The sequence below is a fragment of the Takifugu rubripes genome, chromosome 16 (genome assembly GCF_901000725.2).
Source record: "Takifugu rubripes chromosome 16, fTakRub1.2, whole genome shotgun sequence".
Lineage (NCBI taxonomy): Eukaryota > Metazoa > Chordata > Actinopteri > Tetraodontiformes > Tetraodontidae > Takifugu > Takifugu rubripes.
The window spans coordinates 7,779,534-7,805,596 of NC_042300.1; the positions used below are offsets into that span (position 1 = coordinate 7,779,534).

Consider the following 26,063-nt stretch of genomic DNA (forward strand, 5'->3'; position numbering starts at 1 on the left):
GGCAAACTGAATTTATGGGCCAATCTCCTTTCAACAGACATGTTTGATTTGAAAAGTGAAAGGAGGAGGAATTAGAAAACAGGTTTGACGTTTAGAGATGGATGAGATAATCCCAGTTTCTAAGCTTTGCATTAGTGTAAAGAAAAGGTGGAATTTGGTTTGTCACTTTGCATGCGACAAAAATAAGATCTTTTCGTGTTGGAACTATAGAGCACAAAGGTTTCTCTCATATTTGGACTATTTTTTTTATTCAAGATCCAAAGTCAGACGGTGGGTTTCTCTCGATTCTCGGCCCCTGTGGGATGAAGGTGAAGATATTTTCTGACTGTTCGGTGTGATGGTTGTCTTGCTGGCTGCTTTTGCCACTAAACCACCAGCCCTCCATTCACACATGTGCACGCTCACACAGGCAGCTGGAGGTGGAAGCAGCTGTCTGCAGCTCTCCTGGGTTTTGGGTTGCTCTCAGTTTCTTTTGGCTTCAGTGGAAGATGGTGAAATTCCCACTGTGAATACCCCCCCCCTTCCCCCCAATGCTCACAGACAAGTGATCCGCAGCCCCCCCCACCCCCCATACCCCTGGGAAAACTAAATTTGCCTCACTGTGCCTCAAAGATCACAGTTCCTTTTCACTGCCCACCATGGATGTCAATTCAATCCCTCCGAGACTCATACTTGAGATGGAAATCTATATTTGAGGGCACTGCGGCGGATCTGGGTGTGGAGGGATGCAGGTGGCCGTGCGTAAATATAGCTGCGGGTCCGAGAAAGGACCCCTTGCCTTCTGGCCTCACAGGAAAACAAGTGCCCCCCAAGAGGGTGAAGGTGGCGCTCCTCAACAATGAGGATGTTGGCGGCTAATGGCGCCGGCTGTATTCACACATGCTCGTCATCCGGGCCGAGCCCTCGTGAAGATGAGCAGAGCAATTTTTCAGGCTGCAGCTGCAAAGAAAAGAGATATTTTCTGGCAGTAATTGCACAGCTTTATGATAAAAAAGAAAAAAAACCTTTTTGTGTGTGTGTGTGTGTGTGTGTGTGTGTGTGTGTGTGTGCGCGCGATAACGTGTTTACATATGTGTCTTATCTGTCGGCACTTTATCAGCTGGGAACACTGACGTCCTCATGAAAACCAAACCAAAACCATATTTCTAATGAGGTTTAATGTAGGACTGGTCCTTACAAGGATAGCTGAATCATGTGTGTGTGGAGTAATGTTTGAATGTTTTTGAATACTACTGCCACTATAAAAAAGAAAATTTAAATATTAGAGATAATTGACATTTTGGGAGGGACCAGAAAGCAAATATTCATTCACTTCACAGACGAGTTGCTCGGCTGTGTTTTCGCACTGTTATTTACATTAGTAATTTAAGCGGCCTCGGGCCCGTTTTACTAGAGTTCTCACAGATAAAAGTAAATTTGCAGAGACGTTCAGCTAAAATTTCCACAGAAAGATGACAACAAAGTTCTAGAAAACACACTTTATTTACTAGGCAGTATATAAAAGTATAAAAACTGTGAAAAATTAGCAAGTATAAATGCTTTTACATATAAAAAAAAAGACTTTTTTGCTCAAAGCTAGTATAAAAACAAGGCGTTTCGTGTAAAACAGGATTGTCTGACGTGGTCTACTCCAGTCTCTGTGATGCCACACAAAAAAAACCATACAAAATTCATAGAAATGTTCGAAAACGACAAGAATACAAAGGTTTCAGTTGGGTGTTTGTAGCAGAACATCATAAAATAATATCAGTGTTTAGTACTCTCGCAGTTTGTGGCGAATAGTTCGTTCAAGTGCAGCTCGGCGTTGCTCGTACTGGGTGGAGCCCAAACATAGAAACTCATCTGAGCTTCTCAAATGTATAAATATACTATATATATATATTTATAGGTGCTCATTTCTCTTTACAAATATAATGTTTGTTCATTGATTCGTTTCCCTGCGTACAGGGCCAAAAATAAATTGAACGTTGAAATGAAAACGTGGGGTTATTTTGTGAAAGAATGAGCCAGCGTGAAAACTGGGTAATACTAACGAGGATGATGACGGTGAACAGATGAAGCTGCTCTGGTGTTTACACGAGGCGTCACAGACCAAACACTAGTCATTTTTCAGGTTGGGAGGTGAGTAAAACAGCAGGAAAAAGAAGAGAAAAGAAGGTTTCATGACTGAAATCTGCAGGTCAGTTGTGATTTGCGCTGCCTTTGGGTCCATCATAATGCTAACAGGGCTTAAATACTTCACTTACAACACTGCTCCGAGGGCCAATCGTGAGGAAAAACATTAATAAAGTCATGATCAACGCAACAGGAATAAATTAACTTGTTCTTTATATTAATATTAAAATTCAGAATTAATAATAAAGCCCAAATGCAAATTAGAGCCACCGTTCCCCAGTTATAATACAAAACATTGATAAAAACAATGTCAGGACCAAAAATGAAAGGACGCCAGTCTCTGAAAACCAAAAGCAAATTCCAAAAATCAAAAGGTCTGAAAAACCACGTAGAGTCTTTGGTTGGTCCAAATCCAACGAGTGTGAGCGTAAAAACACCGGCGGCCTCCGGCCTCCCCCGACTGTTGTACCACAACAAATAGTTAACCCGCGGCGCTGCGTTCAGCACCGAGATTGTTGGCGCCCCAACGTGCGCTTACATCACCAGTGTCCTGCTGGGGTAAGTGTTGAGGTACTTGTGGCTCTGCTCCGTGGCTAAAACCTGCTCCTCTGTCTTCACACACGTCACCTCCTCCCAGGAACTGAGCTGCTGTTGGTCAGAGTGGTGTGTGTGAGTAATGGAGTCCAGCCCTGCAGGTTATGTGTAATATTCCAGCTGTGTACACACCTGTAGTGGGCTGTGCAGACCTCTGTGGGGGAGGTGGAAGGCCTTGTGTCCACTGTCGCTCAGTAGCGAGCTCGTGAGCAAATCCTGAGAAGATACAGAAAGAAGCTGGTTTGCATCAAGTCCATACAAGTGTCACGTCCTCCGTTGAGCTTACATTTAAGGTCAAATTGTTGCTTACAGGAACTTCCTGTGCAGAGCCGCTGGGTGAGAAGAGCTGCGTGTTAAGTTCCTGTCCTTCCCACTGCATACAAGGGCTCCTCTCGCAGGGGGACTCGACCTACAAACCAGAACACACCGCCGTCAACCCAATTGTTGCAAAGGTAAGAAAAGACGCCGTCGACCCACATTTGCTGCTGCGGCTAAAAAGCGAAACAGAAATCTGTTCATCTTTCCTTTGTCACCAGATGAACACCTCAGCTGCTTCTGCGGCGAGCTCACCTCCTGTTTGATCTTCTTCAGCGGAGGTTGCTCGATGGCACACTCCATTGGCTCCTGCTTGATGGACTCCACCATCTGCTGCACCAACAGACCCCCAGTGAGTCCCAGTCCAGGTAAAAGTAAAACTGCGAGGCTGTTTGTCAGTTTGCTGCTCACCGGTAACTTGAGGGGTCCGTACTTGGCCTCCTGCAGGGCCGAGGCTGATTTGAAGGGCGTGGGTGTGCAGGGAGACGACTCCATGATGGAGCGACGGATGTTTGGTGTTCTGAACCTGTCCAAAGAGAAACGACGTCTCGTGAACCTGCATTCAGCAGAAACCCTTCACAGCGACATTTATCAGGGACAGGTTCGCTCACATTTCACTCTCTTTCTGAGATCGGAGGGCAAGGCCGCCCAGGGGCTTGGACTCCACCGGCGAGGTCAGGGGTAAACTTTCTTCAGAGTGTTCTGAGCTCATTGACTGGTTGAGAAACTGAAATGCAAAGAAGGAAAAGGAAGTCAAATAAAAGTAGCTTAATTAATGTGTCCTTAAGCTGTTAATACGGCGGATCCTGGAGTAACAGAACTCCACGGGTGGAGAGGAAGGAAGGATTTTGGCCTTGAAAGGCCAATTACAGCATCAGGCAATGCTGAAGGGCTGTTGTCGCTGCGCTTGGTGGCAGGTTGGAGACTGAATGGATTCTAATGGCACACAAGGGGAGGTTTGAGCAGGTGGCGCCGGCCCCCGCTGCACAAGCAGTGGTGGAGCCCCAACTGGAGGAAGCCCTGACTGTTTTGCTCCTACCCCCGAGGTCACTGGTGGTGACCACATCTACTGACAAGAGGCACTAGAAAGGGGTGGGAAAGACCGGGTCACGACCCGCAGTTGGGCTCGGATGCCAATTCTGATTCTGTCTACTCTACTCTCAAAGCACCGGGGGCACGAACCCAGAGTGGGCTAAAAGTCGACACTCACCGAATCAATGACGGAGTCCATGAACTCTGGCATAGTGTTTGAGAATGAGGGGCTGCTGTGGTGGCTGCTGCTGCTGCGGCTGTTATTGTTGTGGGCTCGAGTTGCAGAGGCACTCTCCTCAGGTAGGCAGCTCTGGTCCAGAGGCAGGGCGGGGGCAGCCTGGTGATGGGGTAATATCAGCGGCACGCCTTCCGAGTTGGTCATGGCGCTGTGGCTGGGCCAGCTCAGATATGGCACATTCATCTGTTGGAAAAGAAAATGGGGGCTCAAACCAAAAGCTAAAAATGACATCCCAACAAAAAGACATCAGATGAGTGAGCGTAAAAAAAAAGTGTCAGAGAAGTGCAAAACTGAAAATGCAAGACTGGCAATAATGGGAGAGGTGTAAAGATGTTATAAGAAAAAGAGAAGAAGAAAGGGAACCTTTATGCTAATAGGGACAGAAGCGTGTGTAGGAGAAGGTTGCACAAGGGGTCATGCACATGCACAAAAATAGCGTTACGGTCCTATTTCATCATTTTTGCAGAAACAGACCCCCCAGATGTTTCCTCCTACTTATTCAAACAAGCCCAGAGTCAACCACTGTTCTTCCAAGCCACAAAAACTACTCACTGGTAGTGATGGCTGGCCTCGCAGCTCGTCCTCCGTCGACATGAGCAGCAGTTCGATCTCTTTCACCCTCTGCTCCTTCTCGGGGTCTTCCTCGCTATAGTGTCTCTGAGTAGGGAACACGTGGGAGCTTTTAGCAACCGTCCTCTTATATCCTCACACGCTAACTCAAGGACACGGTAACACACCTGTATAGCAGCGGTTCCGTGCTGGGGGATGTTCAGGATGTTCAGATGCCAGGCCATGGGAAGTGGAACCTGAAACCCCAAACACAAACCCGTTAGAGATGGAGCTCCTGGAGCTACGCAATCAGCCATCAGCTAGCTGGGGTTTGGGTCCGAACTCACCCGGTGTGGGTAGGTGTAGTTGAGGGGTGACAAGGGCGGCAACTGGGTGTGATTGGGCGAGTGGTGGGGGAAGGCCATGATGTTGTTGTTAGCCTTGACGTAGCCATGGCTGATGGGGAGTGACGAGTTCTTTGACGTGGATTGAAGATAGCCCTCCTGTTCCACCTTCCGCCTCATGGTGGAGTTCCAGTGGTTCTTTATTGCGTTGTCAGTCCTGGGTGTCATTGATAATGTATATTAGCAGGTCATGCATAATAAACATAAATGAGTGCTTTGATGTGTTTCATATTTGTTTTTCCTCAGCTTATTTAGCCTTCAAGGTTTGGTTTAGTGACTGGTTCAGGTTTCTGCAGGCTTCTCCTCACCTCCCTGGGAGCAGCTTAGCAATTTCAGCCCAGCGGTTTCCCAGTTTCTCATGTGCCTGGTAGATGATCCGGTCCTCCTCCTCGGTCCAGGATGTCTTCTTCACCTCTGGGTTCAGGTGGTTGTGCCAGCGTTCGCGGCACTGCTTGCCGATACGACCCTTCAGGTGCTTGGCGATCACCGACCAGCGCTTGGCGCCGTACTTCTGAACCAGCTCGATCACCTGAACGTGAGGAGGAAGGTCGTCGAAACAGGAGAGAAGTACAGGGTGTGAAAAGAGGAAGGAAGGAGCAATAACAGGGAGGAGAGGGAGAGTTGAGTGGCAGATGACAAGTAAGGTGAAAGATTACAGACACAAGAGTGGTAGAAGAGAGGAAAAACTATGTTAGACATCCACCAATCAACATACTATATAGGGGCTGAAACTGAAAGCTTTAAATGGCCTCCTGATTTTCAGACAGGAGAACATCTGGCGAAGCCCAGTGAGGGAGTTTCCAGTGATACATTAGCCACTCTGCTAATCATTACAACTGGGTGGAAATATAACTCCTTGGGACTTGTTCAATAAACACCTCGCAGCTTTTAGGAGCCCGAATGCGTTACACATTGAGTAACGGAAACTAAAAGTGTGCAACAGCCGAAGGAGTTGCTACAGAAGTTGCTGTTTTTCCTGTGAGTATTTGAATCTCACCGTTTCTAGCTACATCCTTAAAAGCTCTTTTCTTACCCTTTGGTCCTCCTCTTTGGTCCATGGCCCTTTGATGAGTTCTGGGTTCAACACCTTCTGCCACCGGTGCTGGCACTGCACATCCGTACGATTCTGAGTAATCACACGGCAACATGAGAAATTCAGGCGCAGAACAAGAAAGAATCTTTGTGACTTGTTTGCTTCGAGCTGTTAAACATTGTTGCTGTTTGCTCTGCGCGTGAGCTTGTTTAGGTTTGGGTCTGAGGCGTCAACAGAGATGTTGTTGCTTACAGGTAGTAAACTTGCAATGAGTTTCCAGTCTTCTGATCCATGAAGCTCAACCAGTTTCTTCAGCTTCTCATCCTGAGAGGAGAAACCAGTTGATCAGACAAATATTTGCCAGTGCAGATCTGCATACTCAATTAAACATTAAAATAAGATTAAATGGGATTAAAGATCCTGAGGCTCCTTCACCGAAGCGATGCAGGTTCCCTTTAATACCTCAGCTGTGTTAAATGTATTATTATTTTTTTTAATTGTAAACAGGTTGTGTGTACCTCTTCTCGCGTCCAGCGGGTTTTTCCAAGATGGCGTTTCCCTGCCTTGGCTAGTGATCCATCATAATCGTGTTCATACATCTCGGTCTCCTCCTCATCCTCCTCACTACTGTAAACACTGCAAACACAGATAGAGAAATTAGAATTTAACAAACAAACGCAGGCTGTGTGAAACGGAGCAGTGCTAGATAAAAGAAAGGTAAACAATAGCACAATAAGTGTTGGTCCATTTCCAAACTACTCCCTAATCGCCTCTTTATAGACCGCATGAAAACTCAACCCACTTTTTTTTCCCTCATCGGGTGTCAACGTAGACAGAACCAGTCATTCTTGAAGGTTTGGGTGCAGGCTTTTAGCCAAGACACCCACAAGTGCAGAGGAAAATGAGCAAGTGGAAGGGAGGGGGGATGGATGAACAGGTTCCAGTGTTTTTGGTTTCCACAGATACTGGGATTGGCACATGCGATCATAATTTTCTGACCCTGGCGTGTTCAGACCTGCAGCGGCATTGTGCAGCACAGTCTCTCTGTCACACACGCACGCACACACACACACACACACACACCCACACACGCACACACACACACACACACACACACACACACACACAAAGTGGCAGGTCAGCCAATCAGAATGTCATGCATAGACAAAGTGGAAGCCAGGTATGGTAATGTAACATTCAGAGGAACAGGTGAACAGGAACCCCCCCATGAGATGTGTGTGCGTGTGTGTGTGAATGTGTGTGTGAGTAACCCTCTGCATGTAGACATGTAGATAGTAACACTAGATAACCCTCTTTACTTTTTCCATTTGTCATTTACTAGCTGACTGACCTTAAGAGCAATGATTACACAGCTCTTTCTCCCTAAACTAGAGTCCTTTTGAATCAGCAGGGCTCATGCACGCTTTCAGTATAAAAACAATTAGATTAGACACCAAACTGAGAACTTTACCGCACATATTAAGCTAAATTCAGTGAAAAGAGCAAACCTGAGAGCTCAAGACGTCATTGTTAAACAACAAACTTTATCACTGCTCTAAACTCAAGCTTCAGAACGGTTATAACACGATAAAAAGACTAAATACAACCTACTAATGCCGAAACCCGCGACTTTAATGAAACGATGCCCCATTAAGAAGAGGGAAGCTCCTGAAATAAAGAGAAAAGCCACCGAGTCGGATCTCTGTTAAATCGATTTTGGGAGAAATGCTGCGGCAATAAAAGAATAAATACTGGTGTTTTGTATTTATATTGACGGGGAGGGGGGGGGATCATGAAACAATGTTATCCTCCAAAGTGTTACTCTAACATGCAACGATGAGAATCTATGAGAATTTAAAGCCACCGAACCCGACTAGAATGCGTGTATGCGCGCGCGCGCGTGGAGCGGAGGAGACCCCCTTCTCCCTCGCTCGCCACTGACAGCGGCGCGAGGAGCGCACATGCCAGATGACCACCACCTGTCACAGGCGCGCGAGCGCAACAGTTACACCGCTGTAAGCGGCGCGAGCGGGCCAAACCAAACCCCCAAAAAACAAAAGCTGCCTAAACTGAGGATTGCTGAATGCTAAAGTTAAGGAAAGCATATTCACATCTCTTTCGCCGAACCGTACACTTCGCGCTTTATCTCCGAACCAACAATTGTCAAGAAAGGGCGCATAAGTGACGTGGTATGGTTCAGGCGGAATAAAAAGTTGAACTTATCAAAAAAACGTACCTGTTTCTGGGCCGCCGAGTCATATTAATATGTAGAGCGGCTCGCAGGTTACGCAGAGCACGTACTTTCGCTGTGTGTGCTGAGTTTGTTCTCCCGGCGAGGAGGCAGGTTGACATTAATTTAAACGCAGCAGCAGCAGCCTCCGCTACGGCTCCTCCCCCTAAATCATCCCGGTGAATTTGCCGCGCAGTCTACTTCACTTCAGTTCTGGTTGAACCCGCAAGTTGCTTATATCGTTAGTATTGGAACAATAGCAGATACAAATAAAAGATGGGGGTAATTACGTACCCAAAGAAATTTTGCAGCTGTTTTACTTGTTTTATTATTTTATTACTGTATTTTTTAGCCACAGGACTTACGCTGTAATCACTCGTGCGGACGATTTTAACATTTCCTACATGCCATGAACGCAACACCTCGTATCTCTTGAGACTGTCCGAAGGCGCGTTTTCCATGCCTGCACGGCGCGCTACACGCACACACACAATTGTGAGTTACTTCTCTTCTGGGGAAAAGCAGAAGTAAACCAATGAGCCGGGACAAAGCTGTAAACAATTGAAGAACGTTGTGATGGCATGCAGTGGACTCTGGTCCCGTCGCTCTTTGTGCTGGCGATTTAAAAATACAGATGTTTCTCAGTGATAAAGAACGCACAGGGCCTTGGTCTTATCATTAGGCGATAAAATAGGCTGTCTTGTTCGCCCAGACAAAGAGATAAAGAAATTAGGGAGCACTTCAACATTTTCTGATTGCAAATTCTTCAACTTTTATTGAAACCCTTAATAATTGTGCCTAAGCAACTACTTTTTTTTAAAAGTTAAAGGCATGCCTTAATGAGCAAAAATGCCATCATGTAGTATAATTATTGTGTTTGGGTTGAGTTCTCATCCTCTCCTTACAAGGATGGGCAGGGGGGGTGGGCGCTTTGTTTGTGTAAATGTGTCTTGTCATTGTATTAGTTCTTCCATACGCGACCGTATTGTCCTGGTCACTTGTATTTAACATCACCCCAGATCGGCCTATTGTCCCAGGGCAGCCAGAATAGTGGGCTGATAAAAGGGCTCCACACACGCACTGCAGATTGCAAATTTCTCTATTTGATTCACCAGCAACAACATTGTTCAGTGAACTGGAGCACATGTGGGGACACTTCAAGATTTTACAGGCCAACTAGTGTTTTTCCTGCATATTTTAATGCAGATCAGGACATCAGGGTTCAAATACATTTACATGATTTGGTGCATTGGAATTAAACGTTGCATAAAAATTGTTTATTATTGTTGTGAATTTTGCTGGTTTAGGGGCTACGGATTTGTGGCTTTAAATTCAAAGTATCTGTTTACACCAGCATTGTTAGAACCATTTAACCCAATGAATGAACATGTCAGGGGAAGATCCAAATGCACCCTTCTTTATCTGTAATAAGGGAAATTACCACAGCTAAAATCTAAAGAACAGCGTGAAGAGTGAAGTCGGCCAGTCGGTATGTCCTCAGCATCTTTTCTGAATGTCTCTTTTCCCTAGAGTACATTATTAAAAACAACATTTTGTTATCTGAAACCAAATTAAAGGAAGAGATCCAGAGTATGCAAATCCTGCTGTAGGAGGAAGCCTGACTCCCACTGACTCTTTGCTGAGGATATTTGCATGAGCACGATTGGGCAGGTTAAAGGCAACTATTGTGATCACTGCCCCCTTTGCAAAGCATTGTATGAACAGGTCGGTTCATTTGAATGATTTTAATGATGGCCCCTGGGCCGAAGATATCATCACACCACACTTTCAAACCCAGCATTTGAAAGGCCCAACGTGTGTATTGTTGATTGCCTGTGTGTGTGTGTGTGTAAGAATGCGTGTTGGTGGGATGAGTGAATGTGATCTGTGATCACCATTATTCACTAATCACTGGCGAGAGTGCATCAATGTGCTTTATTATTCTGAAAGTAGAGAAATCTGTGAGCAGTGACTGTTTATAGGTAGCAAATTCCTTTGAAAACCTTCTTCCCGTGATGTCGAATGAGCAGATTCTGCATGGAAGGTTTTCTTCTTCCTTTTTGCCTGCATTGTGTGGACCACCTGTCAGAGGCTGCGATGGGCAGAGGTTTTGCATTTTCCACAGGGGTGAGTTCCTGTGAAAGGCGTCTCATGATGCCTGCTGCCTTTGGCAAATTATGTAAAGCATTACCTCATACCTGCTGCCAACTTTTGGGATTGGCTTCTCCCCTCACCCACTGTTTTGAGTGCTTCATCTTTCACAATGAACGCTAAGATTAATCCACCTCGTTGACAGTTTTTAACCCTCTGATACCAACATTGCTGCCAATTTGCTAACAATTGTTGGAGTTTCCATAAACTCCTCCACTGAAAACGTGAGAGATCCAAATGTATCAGCCGTGGATTGATAGGATTTGTGCATTATTTAAACAAAGCACTGATAAACTGCGCTCTTTATGCAATCTGTCCTTCCATCTGGTTCATCTGCCTAATCAGCTCTACATTAATTCTTTCTGAAAGCCTTGCTGCAAATCACTGATTCGTCGAGACTTTCTATGAACCATGTGGCCACACTGGCAGCACAGATTTGAACGGAAAAGTAGTAGAACTTTTCCAGTAAACAAATGTACAGCCCTGCACAGAAGTGTGAAAAACCACACCTCTGCTTGGTGCACCCATTAATTTCACATTTGAATTAACAGCAGCCAGAGCAAGCAAACGCGCAACTCGCACCTAATCTGATCCTGGAAATTTGATGTGCCATACAAAAAGACAAAAGAAAAGATTTTTAACTTGGGTAATATGTTCCATTTCCACTTGTGTCCTAGAAACATTTGCCGAAGTTCCCTCTGTCACCTGCGTGACCCTGAAAAGACGGCGTGTTTGCATCTGTTGCCTTGTGTTGCATGCATGTGTTCCATCTGCTCTAGACAATTATATCACACTTAAGAATGAAAGAAGTGGAACTTCACAGGGGTAATCCTGACACGCATGCTCACGTAGGCATGCACCCTCTTACCTGAGCTGAAACACCATGAACAATGAGTGGGTGGTAACTGGTCCCTCCAGATATGACTGAATCCCCTTCTTGCTCATACTGTGCAGATTCTTTCAGTCAAAGCTGGGAAAAGACAACAGTAATATGAGCCATTCGATGTGAAAAGGGCTTTACAATTACCTAAGCATATAGCTTTCTTATTCTATTCTATTTTTAGATCGAGGAGATGGCGAATCTCACATTTCATTTCACTCCACGTACGGTTACACCTGCATCACCGGTGTAAGGTCGGACGCCTGGTATTTTTTTTCCAGTAAAACACAGGGTAAAAATAAATCTATTTTTAAAAGAATGTACAGCTGCACAGGGCGATAGGCAGAGACCAGGTCATAGATAAACCTTCTTATGCATCTACAAGTACAGATGCACTGAAGAACACTTCAATGATTGAGAAAACTGATAAGTGTGGAAAAACAATGTCACCCATTTAAGTGTTTGAAGCGTAGTGTGTAGGCTCAGATGGTTTGTTCTGTAACCATAGGGCATAACCTTTAGCAGAAACATTCACACACACACACACACACGCACACACACGCACACACACACATCCACACACACACACACACACACACATCCACACACACACACACACACACACACACACACACACACACAAGCGTCAATTAGAGTGTGTAAGTACATACAGAAGCTTCTGTCAGCATTTAACTTTCTCTGTCCTGTTGCAGTATCATTACATTACTATTTTCATCATTGTGGTTTTTTCTAGTATAGGACCTGATTAGGAAGACATCATTGGGAATATTAGTGCAAGTAATATAAAAACATAACAGTAGTCAGAATTACTTCAACGTGGATCCGTTTACAAACTGGGGGGGAGACACAGTCACAGGAAGTGACGTCATTAAAGTTTTTTTTTTTTTAGATTTAGATTTTTATTTGTTTGTATCAGGGTGATAAAGGAATAAAACACAATAAAATGAAGTGACGCTATCCTGGTAATACGCATATATATGTCTATTTTTTTAAAACCTATGTGGTGCAGCCTCGCCGAAGCTGCCGAACGGAATTAGCAACAGCAGCAGCGTCAGCCGCAGCAATGGCAGTCAGGTGGTGAGACTCATGCTACAACAGTCTGCAAAATAGTGACGCTCAGGCCGGGAGAAGAAATAAACACAAAATGTCCCGGCACAGAAATGTCCGTGGTTACAACTATGATGAAGGTAGACAATCTCGATTGTGCTCTTAAACCTCAAGAACAGCGCTCACACTGCTACATGATAGCAGCTAACCTATTTTAGCGGCTACTAGCCAATGCTAACTCATTTATGTTTATGCTGTCGTGTCACTTGACCGGTGACCCAAGATGCTTTGTGCAATTATAAATGTCTCTTCACATATAAACAGGCCTTTTGATTTTATAATATGTTATCTTGGTGTTATATGTGTGTTTAGAATGATGTTAACTTTTGTAGCTGTTACCTAAAGTTGGGGGCAGCTATGTTGCTAGCTAGCCAACTTCCTACAATAGAATAATAAACCAATTTTTAATCAACGGGCACATCAACGTAGATTTAACAACTTTTCAGCCGTTTGTCAAATCTACTGTGGTTTAACTAAGTGTGTGTGAAGTTGACATTGTTACATCTGTAACAAAAACCTAGTTGCTATTCTCGTGTTTGTGTTCTGTCTCTATTTGTATGGTTACACGTAAAATAATGAAACTAAAGTCAAACCTCTTTTTACACGTTTTCCAGACTTTGAAGATGATGACATGTATGGACAGTCTGTGGATGATGACTACTGTATATCACCAGCAACAGGTTGGGCAGTGTTTTTGATTTAATAATATAGTTATCTGACCAGTTATTGAAACCTGATTGTTTTTCCACAGCAAATCAGTTCATCTACTCGCGTAGAGAGAGGCAAGCACCAAAAGAGGAGCCTTTAGAAGAGGAAGAATATGAAGATGAGCCGATGCCCATGTCCCCCACTGTCAGTCACAATCTTCTTAACCCGCTTGATCAAGGTACTGTTTGACTTATTGGTGTTATTTTAGTCTCTATCTGTATTTTTATTTGATGCATAAGTGTCACGATACAGTCTCTTTGTCTAATAAATGTCTATTTCTGTAGCCAAGCTCTATTCCTGTCTGGATCACATGCGGACCGTGCTGGGAGATGCCATCCCAGACTCTGTGCTGACCCAGGCAGCCATGAGATGTGGGTTCGACCCGCAGCGAGCGCTCGACATCGTCCTGTCGGAAGACAGCGCCACGACCCCGGGCTCCAGATGTACCAGCAAAGATGCAGGAAGGGTTGCTTATGAGCCAGCACCGCTGCCACAACGACCTAAACCAGAGACGGCGGCTGAGAGAGGTACGCCCGAGGCAGAGGACCTCTGCGTTAATCATGATAGAATTATCTTCAGTTCCAGTAAATATCTGCCTTTTGTCATTATTTTCTGGTCTGACAGTGGGGAATGGAGGCTGTTCATTAACACAATCACATAAATTCAAATGCTAACAAAGTGCCTTTTTCTCCCCCTCTCGTCTATGTCACAATTCCGCTGACTTCTGTGCTCCTTCTGCCTCTGCTCCTCGACAACTTGATTTGGCTTTTGTAAGGTAAGGAGACTGCTTTTCTGCTTCTCATACAGACATTACATCCAAGGCACATGCAATCCAGCCTGACGGCTCACTAGACACACAACAATGCATAAAACAGCAGGCACTGAATTTGCATGGATGCTTACCTCAACACAAGTTGGGCAGCAGCTCTGACCATTGTGGTTCTGCCCAGCAAAGCCTTTGTCCAGATATTAGTGGTATCAGCCTGTCACAGCTCATGTCGCAGCACGTGCAGAAGAGTAAGGACGAAGGCGACAGTGGCCAAAGTTTCAGGCTCCCCTCGTTAAGCGCTCTCACCAAGGGATCTATATCGCCCTCATCCATCATGTGTAACCAGAACAGTCTTTCTTTGGGGACTTTAGCATCTTTAAATATGTCTTCAGCACCATCTCTCCTCTCTGTTCCGCTCAGTAATCTCTCACTCAACACCTCAACCACAAAAACAAGCTCTTTTCAAGCGCCGTCTGGGTTCAGTCTCGGCTCTCTTCTCTCGACCAACAGTATTAGTCAGTCCTCACCTGGTGCTGGAGGCCAAACCAACACGGCCAACTCCACTGGGAGCCCGTCGTTGTCTGACCTGATCCAGGAGCATTCCAGCTGCAGCTCCCATGCTAAGACGCCACCAGCGCAGACGCTCTCTCTGTCTGAGCTAGCTGCGCAGCACCAGGGCAGAAACACACACGTCCAGCTGGGAAGACCAGCCAGCCCACTCAGCTCCAGCATTACACCCGTGTCCTTCGGAGGGGCTGCCTCTGTGTCTGAGTTAGCTCTGCATAATCAGGCTAACCCTCATCCGACTGAATCTGGACCCTTCATGGAGCCATACGCTCCCCCTCCTGCACCCTTTGCGCCAGCGGGAAGGTCTATAGATGGCGTGAACAACCAGAAGCCAAGTCACAGAAGCCCCAGGTCTTCTAAACCGAGGCAGACCATTGACGTCGGCGCCCCGATGGAGAAGTTTGATGATACAAGTCCTCTTTATTTCAGCGAAGCGCTGTCATCATTCTCCCGGACGGCCTCTGTTTTTGCCAAACCGTCCGTGTTCGCACGTGCCCTCTCATTTCAAAGCCTCCAGAGGAGAAATATAGTCAAGGAAAAAATCCAGGATCAGGGAACGGGAAGTGAACACCCGGAGCAGTGTACCTCACTGTCGCCTATCACACCTTTCCCGTTCGACACACCGTCACCTGATGACATCGTCCAGGCAAACCAGCGGAAAGCTTTTACCCGTTAGTGGAAATCAGGACGTGAAGACATAATTTGGTGATCTTCCACTGGGGAGTGCAGGAGCATGATGGACCAGCAGTAGAAACATGCTGCCTTCCCTCTGAAGCTCTGATAAAGTTAATGCAGCTCCTCTGTGTCTACAAATAGGAACAAAAGTCTGATTTTATGACGTCATACAAGTTAGCTTTAGCACTGGCAGCTTGGAAAGGACGGTTAACATTTTACAAGCTTTTAGAACTCTTTGTTTTGTATCTGCTTTAAAGGGTTTCTCTGAATTTTATATTTGAGTCTTATTTTTTTAGCGCCACCTATACTTGATTTTAAATTTGCTCTGAAGGCAATTTTGTTAAATCTTTGCTGGGGAGAATTCAAACTACAGCTTTGTTGGTTTCCAGCAGCACGAAAAGTCAGAGGACAAAGAGAGTTTTTTCGTTTGCAGGTGTGCTGCAGCAATAGGAATATGGATCAGTTAACCATTGTGCTGGTTTACTGCTGCCTGGCTGAGAGATCATGGGGTTGACATTTTGGTTTTTGAGGGCACCTGGAGAGTTTCCCATGAGGGAAGACGAGCACACAAAAACGGTGTTTAGTAATCGTGTTTGTGAGTGCGTGCTCTGCCAGTTACAAGTATTACAATGAGCGCATTATAATTTGGTGCTTTTACAAATTTTTAAGCATCACTCTTTCCAAAATAGGCGTGACAGCACTCAGACACATGTTAATTTGTCAATTTTCAAATAAAGATGACTTGATTTGACCGAGGGGCTGTGCCTTTTGTGTTTGATTTTTGTCTGTAAACCCAGCTCCGTATAACAGATTTTTTTGTTTTGAGCCTCGTCGTCACACCTTTGTTCACGCCGTTGGACCCGTTAAATGGTAGCACGCTAATATCCCTCAGCCTGCAGCTCCAGAGGCAGTAGTCCATTAGTGCCCCCTGCTTTCAGCCAGCAGACACTGTTTGCTCATAAATGAGTTTATACTTGATGTGGAATTGAACATGCTGGATGTCTGGAGACACAAACCTGTCTCCTAGTTTCTCACAGCAGTGAGAAAACTGACACCTTTAAGACACGTTAGCTGTTGAATTAAGGCTCTGATTCATGCTTTCTCGCTGCTCCGCTCTGCACTAACTGTTTTGTAGCTGATAAGCCGCTTCGGTTCACTCCTGTCCTGCGGCTGTCTCCTCCCATCTCCCCTTAAGCTGTTGTCCCTGAAGTCATTCTGACTTCCAACAGTTTTCGAAGATTGGGATGAGTCCAACCTCTGAGCTTTTAGCTCGTCCTTGTTATTGATGGATCCCTCTGATATGAGAACCGACACCTGTAACTGCTGCTAGCAAACAGAAAGGAGCTGGTCTTACGGCGTCCTCTGACGTGACTTTTTGAAGTCGCTTTATTTGCCGGGGGACTGAAGGAGGACCATGTCGTGTTCTCGCTCTGCTTCCCGGTTCTTTATGACTTAACATGTTTTGGAGCGAATGATCGGGTTTGGGCTGGAGGTGTCACGCCTTTGTACAGGTGCAGAACGCCAAGCGAAGTTGGCCCTCAGGCTGTCAAACAGAGTGTTTAGCTGGAGGGAAATGGTAGATAAAATAGACAGATGGGGCTAATAAAGGCAAGTCAAACACCTCTTTAGTCAAACGGGTTTGTCCGGGTACGTGTGGTCCTGCAGCTGCTGGGAACGAGTGTGAATGTTGGGGACTGTCTGGAGATGAGTGTGCCCCCAGCAGCCTGTGTCCAGCGGCTGATCGGTAGGCCCCCGTGTGGGTTAAAGCAAATGTCAAGCACAGGCGCTGGAGCCACTCCGACACATCTGGCTTCAGTGTGTTTGACACCACCTACGTAGGAAAGATCAGAGCCCGCCTCTAAGCTTTCACAGTTTTGTCGCAACTTTGTCAGATCGAATCCTTTGTTTTCACAGGGCTGCATTTTTGCAACGCATGACGGTAGAGATGCAAGTTCTGTTGGGGAGCACGAGCCTGCTGTGCGCACGTGGTGCCCAGACAGCCACTTCAGTTGGACTCTTCGCTGATTTGTAGTGGTGCAGCATGTTTACAGGAAAAGTTTGTGCGCGCTGTGTAATGGAAAAGAGCTGCGTGCGTTTGAAGGCAGACCTGAGCTCCCCTCAAAGGCTGAGGATGGCAGGAACCTTCAGAGAACCTCCGTCATGCCTCTCATTTGCGCTAATCTTTTTTTATTTTTTTTTATTTTTTTTTGAAAGCTTTCTCACACTGACTGATTCTGGAAGCCGAATGTGTCACCACATCACTCGCAGCATGTTTTCCATTGCTTTTTTGCCCACCAGTCTCTCTTTATTTGTCACATTTTTGAAATTGGGCCCCAACGGGACGATCGGCGTTCTTGTGCGCCTGCTAACATGAGAGTGTTTCCTGAACTTTGGTTTCCTGTGGGTTCACTGCTGCACCTGAGTGAGGAGGTTACCCACTTATCTCTGCACGCTGCTGATGTTTGGTCATTGTTCAGTGCCACAACACCACGCTCTTATCAGGCTGAAGACACCAGGCCTGCTCTTGTTTGCACTAACGTCCATATTTAGGACATTTAGGGGTTGTTTGTGGCTTTGCTGTGAGTTGGTACAGAGGACAGGGACGCGCTCCACCAAATGGTGTAGTGTGTGCGTGTGTGTGTGTGCGTGAGTGTGTGTCAGAGATAGTCAACTTGAAAGGGGTCAGATGTTTCCTACCCCAACTTCCTCTGCAGCAGTCCATTTTCTTTTATTGTTGTCTTCATTAATAGTTTCAGTGGAGAATAAAAGGTTAACATAAGCAGCTTCTGTCCAGTAGATTTTGGACCATGTCTTCTTGTCTCATTGTTGTATTGGAAGGATATTGACAATTTTATGCCCCCCCTCCTTTTTTTGTGTGACTTATTTTCTTAATCAGATGAACTGTATTGTTCTTTTGAGACCATTGAGGGATTTAGTTGTTGTAAACTTCATATCAACTCTATATCAGCTTCGTTTTTCTTAAAATAAAGTTAGCGGACCAGAACTGGCCAGGAAATTGGTTGAGCTTCTAAAAGGACCACAACTTGCAACTGGCTCCTGCCTTGTTTGATCTAAATCCTCCTCCTGAAGATGACGGTGTCACACCTTCATACGGGCTTCCTAAAAACCAAATCCAGACCACTGTAGATGCCTCATCATTACGCTGAGCCAGAACGTCTCTGGAGGCCTGATCTGGCAGTTTGATGGCCTCCTCAGATAGAAGCGCCGGTCCAGCTCATACATGCGTGTTTTAGGTTTCCCTAAAGTTGTCACTGACCCCGTTATCTGCACCATCACCCACAGTCCTGTTATTTCACATTTTCTGCTATGCCTGTGTGTATTTGGCAGGGTAGACGTGGGGGGGGGGGGGGTATTTGCATATCCTGGGCGGACTCCTCTTACCCTGTGCTCAGTTGGGCCCCGGGGCCAAGGTGTAAGGATGACTCAGTCCTTCTTAGGTGCTGAAAGGGTCCCCTATATTAGACAAATCCTGGATGGGAGGACACCAACTGTTTAGCTGCCAGTCTAAACAGAAAAAGATCCTGATAACACTGTATAGGTGCTCTGGGGCCGCCTTCCTGCTCAGGCAGCCTCAGGCTATCCTGAAAACCTCCCGAGTCAGTTGTCTGCAAAGAAATTGCAATTTTTTTCAGAAGCACATGTCTTGTAGTTGAAGAGGAGTCTCAGCGCGACTCGAATGGACATGGTGCAGTGTGGTACCCCAGCAGGGGAACCAGGGCCCAGGAGGGACCTTTTAGTGCCTAATTGCGTGCACTGTTGTCAATGCCCCGTCCATCTGATAATGTTCTGGTTAGCGATAATGATGAGTCACAGACGCTTTTAGGTGTTAAAAATGGCAGGTTTGAGTTTTCTGAACTGTCTCACACAGTTCAGAAAACTCAAACCCAAAAGCGTCTGTGTTTCTGTATTGAGCCTTGCTCACGCTGCAGCACCGTCCGTGTGGTCGGGTCACCTGGCTGACTCCCTCCCTCAGTAGAGGCTCGGCCCGACTGCTCTACTGGCTCTGCAGACACGTTGTATCAAAAACAGCAACAAAGTGACACAGGAAACACTAACGTAATGTGCGTGGGCTGATGTTTTTCACTGCAAAGATGGATGGCGAGCGCAAAGAGCAGCGCACGAAGAGCCCTCCAGGCCTTTGTGCGCTTCCACAGCGTCTGCTCCCATTGGCTGCAGCTGTTCACGCCGTTGCAACCATTCTCGATATTAAGGACTCCAGATATCCCGTTTTCGGCCCGACTGAGTCCAGTTGTCCACAATCAACAACCTCGCTGTCGCCAAGCGCACGACTGTCTCACCCGGATTTGGGGGAGGAGCTCAATAGCCAGCCGGAGACCTTCTGGCCGGGTCATGTGGTGGTTACAGGAAGTGAGTGGAAGTGTCAAACAGTTGCTGGAAACTAGACAAAAAAAAGACCTTAACTCTTTTATCTCCACAATTCTCTAATCAACTAAAGCTCTGCAGGAACAGAACCACAGTAATGGGACCAGTGTCATCTGTAAATAAGCCAGCTGAGGATGGACACAGGTGGAACACACCTCTATGTAACTGCAGTAGAGCAGAGGAAACCCCCCCAAGCTGGAGGAAGTACCAAAACTTTCCCAACAGACCTTTCGACCCTCGTTGCCTCCTGCAGAGCATGAAATGATCTTTCTTCTCTAAACAGAACGTGTCCTTCCCAGTGAGGATTCAACATAACTTGGTTTTAACTTTTTTTTAAGCCGGGCTGTGTAGAAACGGACACTGTGGCTACACCAAGCGATGCCTCGTTACTATCAGCGTTTCAGAATGAGAGGGACTTTTTTTCACACATGCAGCCAGTCATTCAGAGAAAGCTGGGTTAGAGAAAGTCCATTAAGAATTCTGAAGAATTACACCGCCTCTTCTGTCGTCCTGCCTGGGTTTTATTCACTTTAACACCAATCAAACCCGCTCGACATATACAAAACCTACAGGATATCGTGCACCTTTCCACTTGAAGGGATTTTCCCAGCGACTTAAGGATCATATGTTCTAAACTTCTTTGCCTGAGCGTGCGTGACACTGCACATTTTCAGCCCCGCCGTGCACACGGTGACACCTCAGAGGATTCATTTTTGGAACCGCTGCGTCACCCTGCTCTATTTTGGTGGAGATGGGAGGCAACGGCCACTTCAGAAATTAACCCTATGTGAGCCAGGATGTCAGCGATGCAAACAGATGCAAAGCTCGCCTGTGCAGCCCAAACGAAATGAATCATTGGCGGTGCGGTATGACTGGCACCCCAGGCCAGGAGGGACTGGGATGACAAGGCAATGACCTCAGCAAGTCCCGCCGCTGCAGAATATGAAGCAGCAAGCAGAAAGGCTGACTGATTGGATCAAGGGATTGCCCTTGAAAGTCATTAAGCGTTCCATTTCTTTGATTAATTTATTTTAATGCTGTGTAGGTGCAGTGAAAAGGTCATGTCATGATGGTGTTTGTTCTCAGCTTCCAGTAAAATGGAGTGTGACGTGGTCCCCAAAGTGGCCCGCATGACCGTCTCGGGCAAGAAGCAGACCATGGGCTTCGACGTTCCGAGGTACCCGCTCCGTTTTCATTCCAGGGACGGATAGATGATCAGTTTTCAGGGTGGTTGAAACTCATTGTGTTGCGTCCTCAGCGCAGGGGAGCACGGGAGCGGCCGCGGGGGGAGCCCCGAGACCCCCGCTGTGGCCCCGGCCTCCGAGGCTGCACCCAAACAGCAGGAGACCCCGTCCAAAGGGGCAAACGGGGAGGACTCCTCCACGGTTCCCACACCGGGCCGCTCCGGGAAGGCCCGGCAGGCCATCAACATCAAGGCTGAGCTGGAGAAGAGGCAGGGCACCAAAACTCTGTTGAATTTGGTCGTTATAGGTGAGGCAGCAAGCAGTGGTGGCCCCTCACGCTCTACGTTTCTGTCTGCTTTGTAACTTTTGGGTTCTTAATGGCGCTAAATAGGTCGGACATTCTGACACTGTCAGACTTGAAAAAGTGAGGTAGTTTCAGCAGCGCAGATGATTCTCGTTTCCCACAGCCTGTGAAGCTGTCGCTCTGCCACGGCTCTCCCCTCCCCCTCATCCTTGTTCCCCTTTTACTCTACCTCCCTACCCTTGTGCAATTCTGCCTCTTCCTTTCTCCCAGCTGGGCCTTTCCTTTGTCTAATCTTCTCTGTTTCCTACCTTTCTTATCAGCCACGTTGCATTCTTCCTTTATTCTGCTCGGCCTCGCCTATCTTCTCCCACCCTGTTTAAACTCTTGGATTATCCTTTCCTGCAGGTCACGTGGATGCAGGTAAAAGCACCCTGATGGGCCACCTCCTCTACCTGCTGGGCCACGTCAACAAGCGCACCATGCACAAGTACGAGCAGGAGTCGAAGAAGGCGGGGAAGGCCTCCTTCGCCTACGCTTGGGTCTTGGATGAAACCGGGGAGGAACGGGACAGGTGAGCAGGAGCAACGCTCTGCACCCGTGGCTGCAGAACACGCGCCCCGCCACTGATTGTTATTGTCGCTCCGACTAAACGGAAGCGAAATACAGCAGAAACAGAAAGTGACTTGGGCGGGACAGCCCATGTGATGAGGCACCTCGCCCAGTCGATGATGCTGCTTTTTTTTTGGGGGAGCTGAAAGTATCACCACTTTAAATCTGCGCTTCCTTATATGGTAAAAGCCAGCCGTACCATACGCTGTTGCACCCAGAGATGGTTTTAATCTTTACTTTCTTTTGCACAAGTAGCAAATTCTTTCTTTCTAAGACTGCTGCCATCTGTGTGTGACGCAGGGGTGTGACTATGGACGTAGGCATGACCAAGTTTGAGACCAGCTCTAAAGTTGTGACACTGATGGATGCTCCAGGACACAGAGATTTCATCCCAAACATGATCACAGGAGCTGCACAGGTACAGCTCTTCAAACGCCTTCAGTCAGGCAGCACTGAGCTCACCAGCGCTACAGGCTGCCTCTGAAATATACATAAATATGCAATTCAAATACATCAAACACAGTCTCTTCGCTCCTGGAACTAATTTATGGACTGTAAAGAGAAAAAAAAGATGCAAATAACAGACTTCTTTTATTATTATTCCAGTGCTACATTGTGTTGTTTATATCATTGATCTGTGGAATTAGCAACAGGGCTAATAAATGCACATATATAAAAGGTAGCTATCTGCATTTGAGGCACCTTTTATCTGTGCAGTATATTTACTAATGTGGAAATTCAGATATTTCATCAGAGTGTATTAGGTTGTGCACATTTCTGCTCTGGAAAACCTCCTGACATCCACAAGCATCTCTTAAAGAGTGTCTTTTTTCTCTGGGTTCGCTGCACCTGTCGGCCTGATTTGAAATAACTGTGGTTTTGGGTGTTGGTGTAGGGAGGTGCTTTTGCAGGCTTGGGTGTGTTTGTCTGACTCTGTTTTGAAGCCTGGTTGTCATTTTTCGTGTCCCCTTATGACTGTCTTCACAGTCTCTTTATCTTGTACTGACTAAGGGGTTTTACTGCGGCTCTCGGCCTCGGCCGAGACGCCAGACGCCTCTGTTACATCTAATAAAATCAATATTTTACAGCCTTGAAATATTTCAAGTCCAACAAGTAAAGAAATGCAACCATGGAATGCCCCTACTGGCTGTTTGGATGTTTCCTGTTCAATTAAAGGCTTTGAATTGAATTGAATCAGATTTATTGCCATTGTTCATGTAATACACAGTATTACACAAGCTAGGAATTTGTCTTTATTCCGTTTCCCGCCCGTCTAATGTTCCTCTCTGTGATTCTGCTCAGGCTGATGTGGCGCTGCTGGTGGTGGACGCCAGCCGGGGGGAATTCGAGGCCGGTTTTGAGGCGGGCGGCCAGACCAGAGAGCACGCTCTGCTGGTGCGCTCGCTCGGCGTCACGCAGCTGGCTGTGGCCGTCAACAAGATGGACCAGGTCAGACTCAAAAACAGAGGCCGTTGTAACTGTTGGCTGGATCACACGTTTAAAGCTTATTTGGGGGGGGGGTTCGTACCAAAAACAGGTGAACTGGCAACAAGATCGATTCCAAGACATCACCTCCAAACTGGGCAGTTTCCTCAAGCAGGCCGGGTTCAAGGTACCGTTTAGGTTGGGATGTAAATCCTATATGGCTTTAAAAGAGCCTCCAACTGTTGTTGTGTGGTTTTTCTTGCTGCAGGAGTCCGACGTGTCCTACATCCCCTCCAGTGGCCTCTCAGGAGAGAATCTGACCACCAGGAGCTCAGTGCCACAGCTCACCTCCTGGTATTCTGGTCCCAGCCTGCTGGAGCAGATCGGTAAATATCCATCACAGATGGCTCCACAGTGATTGTTGAGCTTTTCTTCTAGAATGGTTTCTGCAGGTTGTTTTTTAGCAATGTGAAATGTGCTAATCTCCAGTAAATCAGAAGCGTGATTCACTTGGTACCAGAGAAACTTAAGTAAAGGCTATGAGTCACTGGATTTCTTGCTGTAGATGTGTTTTTATGCTTTTCTCTGATTTCTTCCCTCTTTGTTTCCTTTTTTCTGTCTTTCAGATGCCTTTAAGCCTCCTCAGAGGTCTACAGACAAGCCCTTCAGACTCTGTGTCTCAGATGTGTTCAAAGGTGAACATTAGTGATGAGTGATTGTGGACACAGATGTTTCTACATTAAAGATCTTGCTGATTCTCTCTCCAGACCAGGGCTCAGGCTTCTGTGTAACTGGGAAGGTTGAGGCTGGTTATGTTCAGACTGGTGACAGGATACTGGTGTTGCCTCCCAATGAAACATGCACCGTCAAAGGTACGCACTGCTGTGTCTGCTCCCAGTTTCTCACTGGAAACTGCATCTTTCCTACTAATTCTCTTTTTTAACAAGTTGTAGACGAAGATATAAAATGAATAATAACAAAGGCTGTTTCAAGCCTGTAAAAGAGACACAAAGACAGACTCCTAAGAACATTTGAAGCTACACAATCCTGACCACCCTCCTTGGAGAGGTTTCTTACACAGGTTTCTCCTCAGGGTGTTGAAATACTGTCAAACAGCGCCATCTAGTGGCGGCTGCGAGTCTCACTCGGTCTGGTTGCAGGTATAACCCTGCATGATGAACCTCTGGACTGGGCGGCAGCAGGAGACCATGTTAGCCTGACGGTCACCGGCATGGACATCATCAAGATGAAGTAAACACAACTACACTCTTAGTGAGGTTTAATCCAGCTTTGTGGGGATTACATACCTCATTTCCTGCAGTGTGGGCTGCATGTTCTGCGATCCCAAGGAGCCCATTAAAGTCTGCACAAGATTCAGAGCCAGGATCCTTCTCTTCAATATAGAGGTTCCTGTCACACAGGGCTTCCCTGTAAGCAGGCAGAAACACACCCAACACACTTTTCCTGTTGTTTTTGTCGTTTTGTGGTTTTTTAGCTCTTTTCTTCTTCAGGTGTTGTTGCATTACCAGACCGTCAGCGAGCCCGCCACCATCAGGAAACTCATCAGTGTTTTACACAAAAGCAGTGGTGAAGTCCTCAAGAAGAAACCAAAGTGAGTTTTTAATCTCTTCTATGAATAGCCGGAGGAGGATCCGGTCTTAATCATATACGGCCCGCGGGCGCCCCCTGGTGGCGGGTACAGAAATAGCGCAAACCTGGGTAAAAAGCTGGTCTTGTGTCAACATGTAGAAAATGTATTTCTGCTTTTTCCTTTGAAGGTGTTTGACCAAGGGCATGAACGCTATCGTGGAGATTCAGACACAGAGGCCTGTTTCATTAGAGCTGTACAAGGACTACAAAGAACTTGGGCGCTTCATGCTGCGATATGGGGGCTCCACCATCGCTGCGGGGGTTGTCACCGAGGTAACGCACACATGAGTAAAGACAACATATAGTTGGAGGTATAATTGCGTTGTCACATGTTTCCTGCTGGTTTCCTGTCACTGCAGATCAAAGGATGAAGGTCAGTTTAAAGGGAGCGGCGCCCGGACCCAGAGATGGTGCAGAGCGTCACATCCATCCAGAGCTCGCCTCCACCACGTCACCCCAACACTAACCTGTCAGAAAACAGCGTCCACCATCCAACATCTGGCCGGGGCGGCCTGTCTGCTCACCGCGGTCGACCCCACTGTCATTTTCCAAGAAAATTAAAATGAAAAATGATCATGATTCTGGAGAGGGGAAAAAAAAACAGTGCAAACTGTTTTTTTGCCACATCAAATGAACTGATATTGCAAGAAAAACAAAAAGGTGAACTAGTCAAACGAGCTGAATGAGCGCTATTCATTAAACTATAATGAAATATGGACTTGTTTACCTTCTGAAGGGACTTTTTAAACTTCCAGTCCCTCGCAGGAAGCTTGGTTTTTGCCCTCTGTAATTTAAATGGACTTTATGGAAAATGAACTTGAATATGAGGGACCACCAGGAAGGTGGTCTGTTTGATTTCAGACAGCTGAAGACTGCAGTTGTGTGTGGACACGGTGGGAGTAACTGGGATTGTGATGCTGCATGCTTGAATCTGCCCTGTGCAACATTAAAACATAATAAAGGCGTGTGAGAGGAGGCGGAAAATGCCCCGATTTTGATGAAAATCATTGATTTAGACTCCAAACATTGACCTGTTGACCACATGAAGCAGCTCCCAGCACAGATTCTTTGCTGTAAACCATTAACTTTAATACCTCTG

The 26,063-nt window shown here is 46.4% G+C and overlaps 2 protein-coding genes across 6 annotated transcripts; one reads left to right on the forward strand and one right to left on the reverse strand.

Moving 5' to 3' along the window:
* Positions 1-1,463: 1,463 nt before the first annotated feature.
* Positions 1,464-8,665, reverse strand: myb (v-myb avian myeloblastosis viral oncogene homolog). Its single transcript, XM_003971570.3, has 14 exons — positions 8,517-8,665; positions 6,799-6,916; positions 6,533-6,604; positions 6,281-6,373; positions 5,556-5,776; positions 5,191-5,404; positions 5,032-5,100; positions 4,847-4,951; positions 4,235-4,477; positions 3,636-3,751; positions 3,280-3,550; positions 3,020-3,118; positions 2,842-2,925; positions 1,464-2,763 (listed from the first exon to the last, which is right to left on the reverse strand). The coding sequence occupies exons 1-14, from the start codon at positions 8,630-8,632 to the stop codon at positions 2,650-2,652; spliced, it is 1,935 nt and encodes a 644-aa protein (XP_003971619.2). The 5' UTR covers positions 8,633-8,665; the 3' UTR covers positions 1,464-2,649.
* hbs1l (HBS1-like translational GTPase) lies at positions 6,204-25,962 on the forward strand. Of its 5 annotated transcripts, none has more exons than XM_029849792.1 (18): positions 6,204-6,225; positions 13,284-13,349; positions 13,421-13,555; positions 13,662-13,904; positions 20,879-20,969; positions 21,051-21,283; positions 21,686-21,851; positions 22,190-22,307; positions 23,192-23,338; positions 23,427-23,501; positions 23,583-23,700; positions 23,941-24,009; positions 24,082-24,186; positions 24,475-24,565; positions 24,636-24,744; positions 24,826-24,926; positions 25,093-25,237; positions 25,324-25,962. In XM_029849792.1, the coding sequence occupies exons 2-18, from the start codon at positions 13,301-13,303 to the stop codon at positions 25,333-25,335; spliced, it is 2,007 nt and encodes a 668-aa protein (XP_029705652.1). In that variant the 5' UTR covers positions 6,204-6,225; positions 13,284-13,300; the 3' UTR covers positions 25,336-25,962. The 5 variants fall into 5 exon arrangements, with proteins under 5 accessions (XP_029705652.1, XP_011610307.2, XP_011610306.1 ...); XM_011612004.2 differs by lacking the exon at positions 6,204-6,225 and adding an exon at positions 12,446-12,749; XM_029849793.1 differs by lacking the exon at positions 6,204-6,225 and adding an exon at positions 12,446-12,636.
* The last annotated feature ends 101 nt before the right edge of the window (positions 25,963-26,063 follow it).